Source organism: Amblyraja radiata, chromosome 8 (genome assembly GCF_010909765.2).
Source record: "Amblyraja radiata isolate CabotCenter1 chromosome 8, sAmbRad1.1.pri, whole genome shotgun sequence".
NCBI lineage: Eukaryota > Metazoa > Chordata > Chondrichthyes > Rajiformes > Rajidae > Amblyraja > Amblyraja radiata.
Window position 1 is genome coordinate 21,906,751 of NC_045963.1, and position 12,667 is coordinate 21,919,417.

Below are 12,667 nucleotides of genomic sequence, written 5' to 3' on the forward strand. Positions count from 1 at the left end.
GTGGAATGCCCACCCACACCCGTCCCATTTCTCCGGTGCTGCCTGTAAGCAGTGAAGGCCGGCTTTAATTGGTGTTAGCCACTCGCAGGTTTGGGATCCGCTGAAGGAATAGCAAATGAACAGCATGACTGGCACTAGCTGGAGGCAGAAATCACAGAAATGAGCAAGCGGTAAAAAAGCTGGCGTGCTGGCTGCCTTCCACTGAACAGGCAAGGGTTAATCATACATCTCTAACTCTGCAGCCATTTCATGGGCTGTTGGATTCTACCTCTGCCACTTCTAAAAATATCTGTATGTAAGAAGAAATATGTTCCATATTAATACAAGATTCCAGTACAAGTATGACCCATGGAGTTAGTCTCCAACAATTTCATAAACGTTCTTGTGTTTCCTTCCAACGCAGTGCCTGCTACAGATTGACCATCTGATGAAAGGGAGAAAGAGACTACATTGGGTTCAGTCACCATGAGCAGACATTTAGTTTGTATTTGTTTTACAGATACAGTGCAGAAACAGGCCCTTCGGCCCACCGAGTCCGCACCGACCAGCGATCCCCGCACACTAACACTATCCTACACATACTAGGGACAATTTAAATTTATACAAAGCCATATTAACCTGCAAACCTGTACGTCTTTGGAGTGTGGGAGGAAACTGAAGATCTCGGAGCAGTCACGGGGAAACCGTACAAACTCAGTACAGACAGCACCTTTAGTCAAGATTGATCCCGGATCTCTGCCGCTGCAAGCGCTGTAAAGCAGTAACTCTACCGCTGTGTCACTGTGCCGCTCCGTAGAGCCTTATATTACTGCACCAACCAAACTGATTCCCGTCTTGTATCCCATGGAAACTATTTGTTCATGTTGCCCGACTGTGCTAAAGTTCCTCAAGCTTTTTTTAAAAAAGGTGATTGTAATTGGGGAACAGTTGTCCAAAAAATCAAACAGAATTATATATTTTTAAGACTCAATGATGGTCAACAGCAACAACTCACGGGAGGTTGGAAGAGTAATTAGTCATTCTAAGTTTCTGATTAAACTGTGGGTTATATAAACAATGGAAATCAGGCAACAATGAGCACGTTACAAAATATATACTTTTTACTGTTAATCAAGTGCAGCAATGGGTATTCCTTACTGTGAGCCTTTATTCTAATACACTTCTTTTTAATCACTATTATTGCTAGCTGATTTTTTATTTTTCCCCATATTTCCAGTATTATTTTAACTATAAATTTCAAATAGATCATACTTTAAAATGGTGCCAATATAATGCAATCTTTTTATTCTTATTGGTTGTAAGGTGTATAAAAATGCTGTCAACTTATCAGCTATTTTTATTTTTTATTTTAATACACATTAATTTAACTGTGCGAAATATGACTCCTGTAATTGCATTCCATTTTTTAAGATCCAAACTAAATTTTTCATGTTGAGTTTAATAGATTAATATTAGATTGCAGCATATTTAAAACATGATCACAAATTCACATAGTTATATTGTCTTTTCATCCTCAAGCACAAAAGTCCTTTACAAATGCTGCTAAATAATTGCTCTTTTAATTTTCTTTGTGCGGGTGCCTCGATTATTTCGATTCTATTTGTCCCTGTGCTTGGCTGTGATTTGGTAGAACTACAGCACATGTTGGTTGTTGAGTCTTATTCAACAGAACATGTTAACATGAAGATGGGAAACAAAAGCAGGAAGAAACCTGAATGCAGTTGCATATAAAAGTTTGGGGTAAAAAATGTATGAACCGAAGTTTACAAATCTTTCTCACAGCATCAGCTCACCAAGAGGTGACACCCCATGTAGGGACCTGTTATATGCAAGTTGCTTGATCTATATTACACAGTGGCTGTGCTTAAAACTACCGCGTTGTGGTCTCGAGGCATTTTTCTTTCTTTCTCCTTATCAACAATTCCAATTGTTATTTTATACTCGCTTAAAAAGATACAATTGCATGTCCTTGGTGGAATGAGAAACCCTAATATAATGTACAAATTCTCACTAGGTAACGGACGCTGGACTTATGTACAGCTCATATATGCGATCGAGTGTTTGACAGACCGACGGCATGGATCTGCCGGGTACTGCAGGGCTGCAAGCATCATCTGCTGTGTGAGAACTCAGTTTGCAGCAATATCTGAATAGCTGAGTTAAACGCCCTGGTTTAACCCTTGTTTGGTCTTTGTTTCTATTTAAATATATATTGCTGGGAAGCCACATATGCAACATATAAATTCCTTGAGTCACAAACAGTTTTCAGGAACGGAAACCTCTCGTAACCTGCCTGGGGAGGACCTGCAGTCCAAGCAAAATAAATGTACACTTCCTCCACGGCAGACAGTTTAAAAAAAAAAAATTTGTCAAAATGTTTATATATTTACTGCGCAGTCTACATATAACCTCGTGATCTGCTCCCTCCCCTGTCACTGACTGCATACAAGTTATTCAAAGCAAAGGGTTAGAAGCAATTATACAGGCACAATTCTTCACTTCCATATTTCTATAGGGTATAAAAGTAAACCATTTTAGCCTGCTGAGTCCATGTTGGATCATAGAGCTGTCCTCCAATCCCTGCTGGCAATTTACACTGGCCAATTAACCTGTACATCTCTGAGATGTGGGAGAAATCCAGGGTCAGCCCATGTAGGCCTGCAAAGGATGCGCAAACTCCACACAGACAGCCACAGAGGTCGGGACTGAAGCTGGGCTGCTGGAGCTGGGAGGCAGCTGGGTTCTAGTACCTGTGCCACTGTGCTACCCATTTATGAGGCCAGATGAAACCTTGAGAAATGACAGCAGAATGAACTTGCTCAAGCTAAGAAAACAAGCATCCACGGCTGCACTTCATGGACCTGTTATAAATGCTAATTCACAATTCTATATTTATCTGGTAAAGCAAAATGCTTTCTGAAAAATGAACTTGTGTTAGAACATTTAGTGAATCTCTGTCTCTTCATTAGCAACTGCCTCTTTGTTCCACCATCTGGGTAACAGCAATACACTTATTACAGTTTCAGTAAATTTACAGTAACAAGACATTCCCTTGACAAATTAATCACTTTCCAAGCATTTTATCATAAATAAAATATCACCTCTGGTGGGAAATCAGTTAAATCAGTTGATTTAACCCATCTATCAGCTAGGCCGAATATCTTCCTATTTTTTTATAAAACAGATGGACTTTTCTGCTGACCAGAGGCGATATTAACCCACTTCAGAATTGAAGAATGCCTTCAGATGCGAGTAGGATAGATTGCTGAATATATAGTGAATTATAGTAGATCATGGGTGATGTAGATATTACCTTGTGTCACTAAAATATGCACAACACTGTACTGACCACAGCAGGACTTTTCAACTGAATTGATCTTAATAGGTTTGACGGGAACAAACCTAAGGGAGAAGCCAATCAAGGACTGCTTCTTTAACAGCTGGTCTGCATGGCAATAAGGCACCATAACCCTTCATTGAAGACGAGCTGATTTTATTTCCATATCATGACAACTAATTGATATTCTGAACTAATGTGCATACAAAAAGGAGTTAATTTAAAGAGACTCCATTTCCATGAGCCGAGGGCTAAGATACTCTCTTCCCTGGCAGGATTGGCACAACTGTTGGTCCTAAATATTAAAAAAATAAATACAGAAAATACAGTAACAATTATGAAAGTACCTGCAAGCAAACAGCAGCCTTGGCAGTATCGCAAAGGGCAAGGTTCATGTGGAGGATGAAGTATCTTTGCACGAGTATGAATCTATGTTTTCTCTTGCAGATGTTAATGGTTCATCTGTGTATTAGATTGTTCAATCCGTTGATAGAGTGTGCGCTACACTCCCAAACTACACTGCGTGCCAATTGTTACAACCGTAAAATAACAATACGGTCAAATTGGTTTTAACGATAACGATATGGCAGATTGTTCTCGAGGAACATTTGAACCGAGCACTTAAACTAACATTTCTCCCCTTTGATCAGCTTACACGGAGAATTATTGTACAAGCATTGTTCCCCATTTTTATGAATATTCATGAATCCATTCAGATGTTTCGTTGAACCTTAGAAAATCTGCATACATCGTTTTATAGCATTTCACGTTTTTTTTTTCAGTTAATGCTTGAATTATAATCTCCTAAACTACTTGCATTCATTGTGAAGTGCTTTACTAGTTCTGTTTTCTACCAGAACAGTATCTGCGACAAGGCAATTGGTCTTGGTTATTTAAGGCTAAGAGGCAAAATGTTGATGTGGATGCAACTGAGGAACTGGAACAATTGTGGTGTCAGTAAGGTCCAGATTTGGATGAGTGTGTCGCCTCTCGTGGTTAATTAGCCCACCACACCTAGGCTTCTGAATGAAGAATGGCAACTTGAGCATGGTGCTGAATGAAGCCAGATCCTATGGACATGTGACCCACTGGGCATCTCAGCCCAGCAAACTTGACCAACAAGCCGTGATGGGTGTTCCAATTAAGTCATTACTAGTTAGTGACACAAAAATGAGCTAGCAGCCTCTAGTGGTGTGTAAGGTTCCATTACAGTGGCACAACATATTTTAATTTGGCTTGAAGCGGGGTATCGACATTATGCTCTCTACTAGTATGAAAAATAAAGAGATCTCTGAATTCACAATCTACCCCTGAATTGTGGCAGCCTCATATTAGCTTGGGCAGTTTTTAGTCATCCTAAAGCAGTTTTTAATTTTCCTCAACGGGATAACCAACCTCTGAGAAACAACATTCAAGAACAAACGGTTGGTGCTTTCTCAAGGGATTATCAGTTTCTCCTTTTGAGGGGTCAGTTGAAGCATCAACTCTCTACCTATATCAGAAATATTAAACTTATTGGTGATTCACTCTACAAATTTCAGGTCCAAAATAAGCAAGTCTCAGAGATCGGACAGTTTGCATTCTTGGATCCCATTACAAGACTGACACTGCTGACAATTCAATGTGTCTTTAAAAATCCATGGAAGTTTAGTAAAAGTTATGCAGAAATGTAACTTTACATGCACTCTCTTGGTTTGAAATTATTTTGTAAGTGAGTCAGGACAAGAACTTTGACATCCTTATCTCGTAAAAGGTAAAGTTTCTATCTTCCTCCGTCCTGCGAAGTAATAAAAATATCAAAAGTAGTTTTTGTTAAAGTATTCAGAGGTAGTGTTATTTTATGTGGCTGATATTATAATTGATAAAACTAAATGACCGCCATGCCTTACCTGGTTAGCTTTCAACAATAAATATCCATTCAAATTGATGGGAAACACAGCTGTTTTTTGGTGAAATTCAAAATAGATCTTTTAACCAATAATAAAAAATTAAAGTGTTTCAAATACTCTGCTTTGCATTTTTCTGCACACTACCTGGAAAACAAACAAATGGGCTAGATAGATCTGCTGTCTTTATAATCCTTGTTTGATTTATTCCCCTCTTTTAGTTCTATGTTTTCCATTTGGTTCTATGTTTTTTCATTTGAAATCCCATATCAGATTTGCAAAGACTGCTTAGCAAGTAAGTTGATGACAGGGAATAATAAAATGTAGTCTTGATGTTCTAAAGAGGTTCAAGAATATTTGCTAATGCTTAGTGCTCTACTAAAGGGGCTACAACCCTGCAAATATTTTACCTTCATCTTCCTCGCAAACCACAAACAAAAACATTCCAGAAATATTCATATTCTTGCCTGACACAGACAAGACAAAATGTCCTGTAACAATCTAGATAAAGATAATTTGGTTGCTATCTCCTCTATGATCTATATACAGTATCTAAATCTATATGCAAATAGAAGCTTTCAAGCATTTAACACAATCCCCAGCATCCAGGGTGAGAGCTTTCAGTTTACATTGGCTGCTTAAATAATTTACTCTGCTTGCTTGCCTATTGGCACTGAAGCTGCTCCGGTAAAACCCACAAAGCACATTCTGAATAACCAGATGGACTAACTATGCAGCAGGTGGGACAGATGGCACACAGCCCTGTCTGACGCTGGATGCTTCAGCACGAACTAGCTTCCTTCCAGGTATATTAGCATCAATCCAGCAGAAACCAATTTTCATCTGAAATTCCGCAGCTTATTTATGGAATCGTCCACCTCGTCTTGAAAACCGTGTGTTCACAAAAGACCTACAATACTGTCCTATTTTGTCAAGGGATGGCTGAGTAACAAAATATGATTATCTCCAGGAATAGAATGATAGCTAACCTTAATAAATAGGCTTTAAATTTAAACACCGGCTAAAATGATTTAAGGTCTAGTTACTGGGGGAAAGATGGGAGCAGAGACACATGGAGGCAGTGAACACCTGTAAATGGGCACAACTTCTCAAAACTGAGATTTAGCTTCACCTTAGTAAACTCATATGCACATGCTTGAATTGGTACCTCTGTTTGCCCACATATCTCTACAGAATGTGAAGTCTTAGACGGTGTAAGTCACCCATCAATAGTAATCTAATTCCCTTCCTTATTATGAATCTCGAAGCGTTGTTTAAAAATAACTTTGTCCTCCAAATTTAAATAGATGTGCTCTGGTTCCCTTAGTTTTTTCTCTCAAAAGTTGTATTTAATTGTCAGTCTTAGATCAGTGACTGTGAAATATGAAGTACAGCTGGTTAGGCTAAAGTTATACTGTAGGCTGCAAATTGCATTTTGCATGCTGGGTTGAATGGAGGCTGTTCTCCGAGTGTTGTACTGGTGAGGGAGTCAACCAAAGCATCCACTTGTTCCCAATATTTAAAAAAGTGCCGTGCGATGATCTTGTAGAGGTTTATAACATCATGAAGAGTATAGATGAGGTGAACAGCCACAGCTTTTTCTCCCAGGGTAAGGGAGTCAAAAAACTTGAGGGCATATGTTTGAGGTGAGAGGGGAACTATTTGAAAAGAACCCGAGGGGCAAACTTTTCACATGGATTGTGGTCCGTACGTGGAATGAGCTGCCAGAGGAAGTGGTAGAGGTGGCTACAATTATGGCATTTAAAAGATACTCAGACCAGTACATAGATAGGAAAGGATTGGAGGGATATGAGGCAGGCCCAAGCAAGTGTGACTAGTTTGGCTCATCAACTGGGTCAACTTGGACAAACTGGACTAAAGGGGCTGTCTCTATGCTGTATGCTTCAATGACATAATTCAATATGAAATAGTTTAAAGGAGCTAAATCTTCCAACGGACCATCTTGGCATTTCAAAAATCCAGGCTCATGTCCATTTGGGACTGCAATGCGCATGGTGTTCAGCCCTCTGTTATAACATTTGGTTTTTAAAGTCACCTGACACGTAAGTTATAGTATGGCTTCGCAATGGGAATGATGTCTACAATCCAAATGAACAAAGAGCACCTTAAAAAACATATACAGGCAACCAAATTCATAAATTCAAGTCCACTTTGGTTTGGTAATATAACTTTACCACTGTGGAAAACTTGAAAGATTCAAACAACAATTCAGAAACAAAACAAATAAGAAGAATTTTTGGACTATGTGTTCATTAACTGGAAGGGTGCAGAGCTCTCGACGGCACCCTGTTCTTTGTTTAGAAAATAAACCCAACCCAGCGGAAGACGACTTCAAGCTTTGGTTTGGTCTGTTTGGGTTGCCAACAGTTTTCTGGAATGAGCCTGTTTTTTGCATTGTGCACACCAGCTGATGACTAGATATTAACCAAACTGTTTTGTTTTAGGGAGTGACCTGTATCATGCACACAAACAACCTCACCTGGCTTGACTTACTATCCTCAATCTCAAAGGAAAAGAGGGGGGGGGGGGAATAAAAGGAGAGAGAGATAAGGGGTTGACCTGCCGTAATCCACAAGGATGAAAGTTGCAACCTATGGCACAGAATAGCAACATTCCCGCACTCTGTCAGGGCTAACTAGCATCTGCCTTTATCAGTGCTCGGCGCAATGGGTTTTGGTGACATGCTCTTGAACACCAGCATCGTTCTGTCAGGACAAATTTGAGGCACATAGAAGGGACTAAATTGCAATTTATGATGCTGATTAAAGAGAATAAAGATCGCTGAAGTGGGTCTTGTTCCTTTAAAACGTGCTAACAAAATATAGTCATAGACTAGTCTAATGTGGCTAGAATCGAAGATTACATTTGCTCAATATAAAATTTAATTCTGGCTTCCTAACCAAGCAGGAGCTGAGGAATTTAGAAAAAGAACTTGACAAAAAGGTCCATATATTAATTACAAAATCTCCAGGGACTATCCTGGAGTTCAGCAGCAGCAACCAGCTGAGGCGTTATTGAATTACTCTAACTGATAAGGGGTTTACATGCAAAATCTTTACCAAAAAAATCTTTAAAAATAAAATAGCCTTTAACTGTTTGAAATAACTTTTAAACTTTTTTGAGGGTGTATAAAAATAAATCCAGTGCTTAAAAATGTGTTCTTCAATATTCTTACTGTAACAAATTGAAAAAACTAACCCTCTAGATTGCTTGCTTGCCTAAAGCAGCCTGAATGAAAATGAAATAGCTGCACTAAATCGACTTCGGGAAAAGGTAGTCATTTTACTAAGGTCTCCTTGGTTGAATTATCCAACACTGTCGCAAGGAGAGAAAAAATCCAAACATTGAGATGCCACAGCATGGCTTACCGCTGTTTGATTTGAAATCCAAAGTATGAATCATTGAGTTTCACTGATGTAAAACTTGGCATTTTATTCACACTGGGTAACAAGCTGCCTCCAGTAATGACTGCTCGTGCCTATTCAAAATATATCAACATTTCAAAGCCCTCATCGTTCTACCGAGTAGCTGAACAGAACAATTACAACAGTTAAAAACATTTTCTATGTTATCTGAGGCCACATCGTGATATAAAAAAGTATTACAAATGGAAATACAGCCACAATTAATTAACTCAGAAGCCTTTACTCGGTTAGCCATTTAACGCATGCTTTACTTATATTTTTGAAATGGACATTAAAAACTGGATGTTATTGCTAATTTCAGAATTTCTGATCATCGTTTTAAAATCCTGCACAAGAATATTTAAAATAGAGAAAGGTAATTTCCGAGCCAAAGAATAATGCATGAAGAGGCAGCATAACCGAACAAAATACTAAGTAAGACGAACCCTGAGCAGTAGGAGGGTATAAAATTACCCTTTAATTTATCTGCTTGAGAATTTGCAGACTGGACAATTGGTCAGCCGCAGCTCTGGGCCTCAAGTGAAACTGGACATATACTTGTTCTGAAATCTCTTATCTGTCTAACCTGCTGGGATTAGTTTAACACAGTAAAGCCAATTATAGCACTTGCCATTACGCCAGCTATCTACAAAGCACCCACCCATCTCCATACACGCACTTTAAGACTGAGCGCTGTCCATAAGTGTGGAATGAATATTTCCTCTTGATTTCCAGAAAGGATAACAATATGAAATAAGACAAGTATGTGCCATGATTTAGTAGCATTTTTAAGCAGGCAAGACCCATTCCATCTGTAGAGCTCTGGCCACATGATTGATTGGACAGGTGTCATTCATACTAATGTTAAAACCTGACAGTGCTGATCTGTAAGGCTCTACTGACTAATACAATCTGAAGCCAATTACATAGCTCCATATGGGTACAGTAAAGCAGCCACTGCAATGAACAACTGCGCCTGGCTCACGCCTACAGTGGTCATTTAAGAGAGGGCCATTTTGTCCAGCAAGATCTGAATCCGGCCGCTCCACCACCCTTTAATGTGGCGTTTTATGAATTTATATTTTGCTTCCATCTGAGATGAGTCCCCCTTGAAGAACAAACAGGCACTTCAAAGGAAACAAAGCAGAGAAAGTAGTTGGGAATCTGACGCGTCACTTTTTTTTACTGTGGCGTAAAGTCCGGGGAGGTGAAAGCAAAGGAAGAAGCTGTAAGTGAGCATCAAACCGGCAAGATTGTTGGTGTCAGAGTCACGCCATCAAACACGCGTGAAGTATGATTGGGGACACAAGAGGGTAAATATTTCACTGTCTGGCAGTATTGAAAGCTGCAATTCATTTCTTTCTTGGTTTAGGACAATGACAATTTAATACAAGGCGAGTGAATGTAAAAGAGATAATACTGCACAAACTGCTCCAGTGTAATCGCCTATTTCCTCCAGAGAGCTTAACCATAGGAACAGATACACATTCCGAGCAGATCAAAAATATATTGCTTTTTGCCACAGTCTCGCCAATTAAAATATCATTTGTAGCATTCTAATCTTTGTAATTTATAGCGACCACAAAGCCAGGGAATAAATTTATTTTAAAAAAAAAGCTTTTTGTGTGGGAATGAAATCAGGAGTCGCATGGGTTTTATTTTTACTGCAGGTTAATTACTATATCACTGGAGGCTCTGACAACAAAAGAGGTGCAGCAAAAAGCATTCAAATGAACACACTAAATAGCCTCTTCCCTTTGAATACAAGGTTGTCATAGAGTACATCTTGCATCTTTCAAACGGAGCATCTGACCTCTTGCAATATTTAAAGCTCCGTGCAAATATGCAAAACCTGCCGAACAGCGGGAGAAAACTCTATTTGAAGCATTTCAAGATGTGAAGGTATTTTCATACAGGTTTGTGACGTTCTTCCCATAGCCCTTGCCTGTTGCTCCTTGAACAGGGGCGATCATTTAAAGGGACAATCGTTTAAATAGTACAATGAAAAGTGAGAGAACTTGAGACAAGTTGTCAGCTAGATTTTATTCTCCCTTTCCTCGTTTGCGGCAAGCTGCCTGTTAAAAAAAAATCTCTGCTTAAAATCAGTAACAAAAGCTATGTTGTACAAATTTCATTTGGATGCAACTACATCAAGTGCATTATAAAAGACAATCATAGTAATTTGCTTTGAGAATAAAATAAAACATCATTTAAAAAAAAGGTAATATCTGTTTCTCTCTCACTCACACAAACACATACACGCAGGCACAGACACACTCACAGACACATACACACAGCAGAGACCTTGTCCATTCCGATGGCTTTTTCACATCTTTGGCTACATTACAAATAGCAGCACAATATGCAGTAACAGTAGACTGCTTCTGGGAATCTGGAGATAATTCAGAGAACATCCGTTACACAGAAGAGTAGGACATAATCCTGGCACAAAACATGCAAGCAGGCAGCACAGACACACAGGGACAGACACATATACAACAAATCCCCAGTAGCCCTGTAAAACAAAAAAAAAGCCCGGAATGGAAAGAAAAGGGTACCTACTCTTCGTTGTAGCGGAGAGAAAAAGATTCAGGGAGACAAAGTTCTACAAAATCCATGTGCGCTCAGCACCATTATTCGAGTCCACACTCCTGGCAATAAATCAAAGTTCCCTGACAGAGTGGCACAATTAACACAAATGTTCTCTGGTGACAGCCTATAGGCAAAGCCAGCTGGGACCAAGCTCGCACTCTCCTAATCAAGGTCTTAAAGTCCCGATTGTAGCTTATTAATATGAAGCAGGTCTTTACATATGCAATCCCCGACCTCACCAGTCTTCGCATTGGTGGGATTGTAGCCACTCAGAGCAAAGCACTGCAGACAGGACAATTCCTACACTGGCTAAGGGAAGCAATGCAGGTACAGTAGGCGGGAAATCAGTAAACTGGGAGGAGGAAGACAAAATTCCACAACCATATACGTTGTACAGCATTTAAAGCACAATTTTTATTAGACTTAAAGCACTGCGAAAAGAAAACTTAAATGGACCTTGCTCATATACCGCTGCAAAAGTTTCTGTGAAAATGACAGCTTGAGCTGACAAATAATTTTACAAGTTTCGATCATTACTTTGCCTCAGTTTCTCTATACCATTTTATATATTTTATCGCTGAAAGTACAACGGCAAATTCTATTTAGCATTATTTAATTTATAAAACGCAATGGCATTTTTATTCCTGTTTGAACTGAATGGTCTTTCCTATGAGAAGATTCATGTGACTCGGTTAAATATTTTAAAGTCAAACACTTTTTAGAAATGTATTAAACATAATATAATAGAGTAAAATCTAAATTTTAGGTCATTTTGAAGGGAAGGCTTGAGATTTTTACCTCTGAAATTTAAGTTTGTATTGGATAATAGGTCTTACATATTATTTCATTTTGCTGAAGTGTTGCACGCTGACAGCTTTTTTTTTTAAATGCCACTTGCAAATTTAGCACGAAGCTGAGAGTTCAGGAATGACGATGAGAGAAAAACTCATCAGAGCGTTTCACGTCTTCATACCCAATTTGAAAACTCTGGATGCTCCAGAAGTATGATGACAAATGCTTCCCTTGTGCAAGCACCGATATCTTTACTGTGTTGACAATGTGGCTCGAAGCAATTGTGGAAAGGCTAACCGGCGTAGTCAAAGCCATTGCAGGAACTGTTCTGAAATACAGCTCCTCCAATCATGGTCTCCTTCAAATAAAGTGAGCTCCAACAGCTGGCTGTCCCTCTGCATTCCGTTAACCCAATGTAAACCCTTTTTAGTGTCCAAAAACAAGGCTGTCTCAGAATTGCTTCTGATGTTAAATTAACCATTCAGCAGGCACAGTGTTGCAGGCAGTTGCTTTCCTGAAAGGGTTTCCTAAAGGTCTGGTAATCAGTCAGGACACGTTGAATATATTTAACAACAACAAAAATTCCACCTAATTATCGAATGGATGACGACCAGCTTCAAGTACATTTGTGGATT

At 39.1% G+C, this 12,667-nt stretch overlaps 1 protein-coding gene across 10 annotated transcripts in view; it reads right to left on the reverse strand.

The window, feature by feature from the left end:
* The window catches only part of esrrg (estrogen related receptor gamma), a 243,948-nt gene that overhangs the window by 77,811 nt on the left and 153,470 nt on the right, over positions 1–12,667 (reverse strand). The window contains exon 1 of one of the 10 annotated variants that reach the window (XM_033025359.1): positions 11,211–11,429. The exons of the other annotated variants lie outside the window; for them this stretch is intronic. Within the exon in view, the coding sequence (XP_032881250.1) occupies positions 11,211–11,266 (56 nt within the window). The 5' untranslated portion in view covers positions 11,267–11,429. Of the gene's footprint in view, positions 1–11,210; positions 11,430–12,667 lie in introns of those variants that run through there. 10 annotated transcript variants of the gene reach the window in all.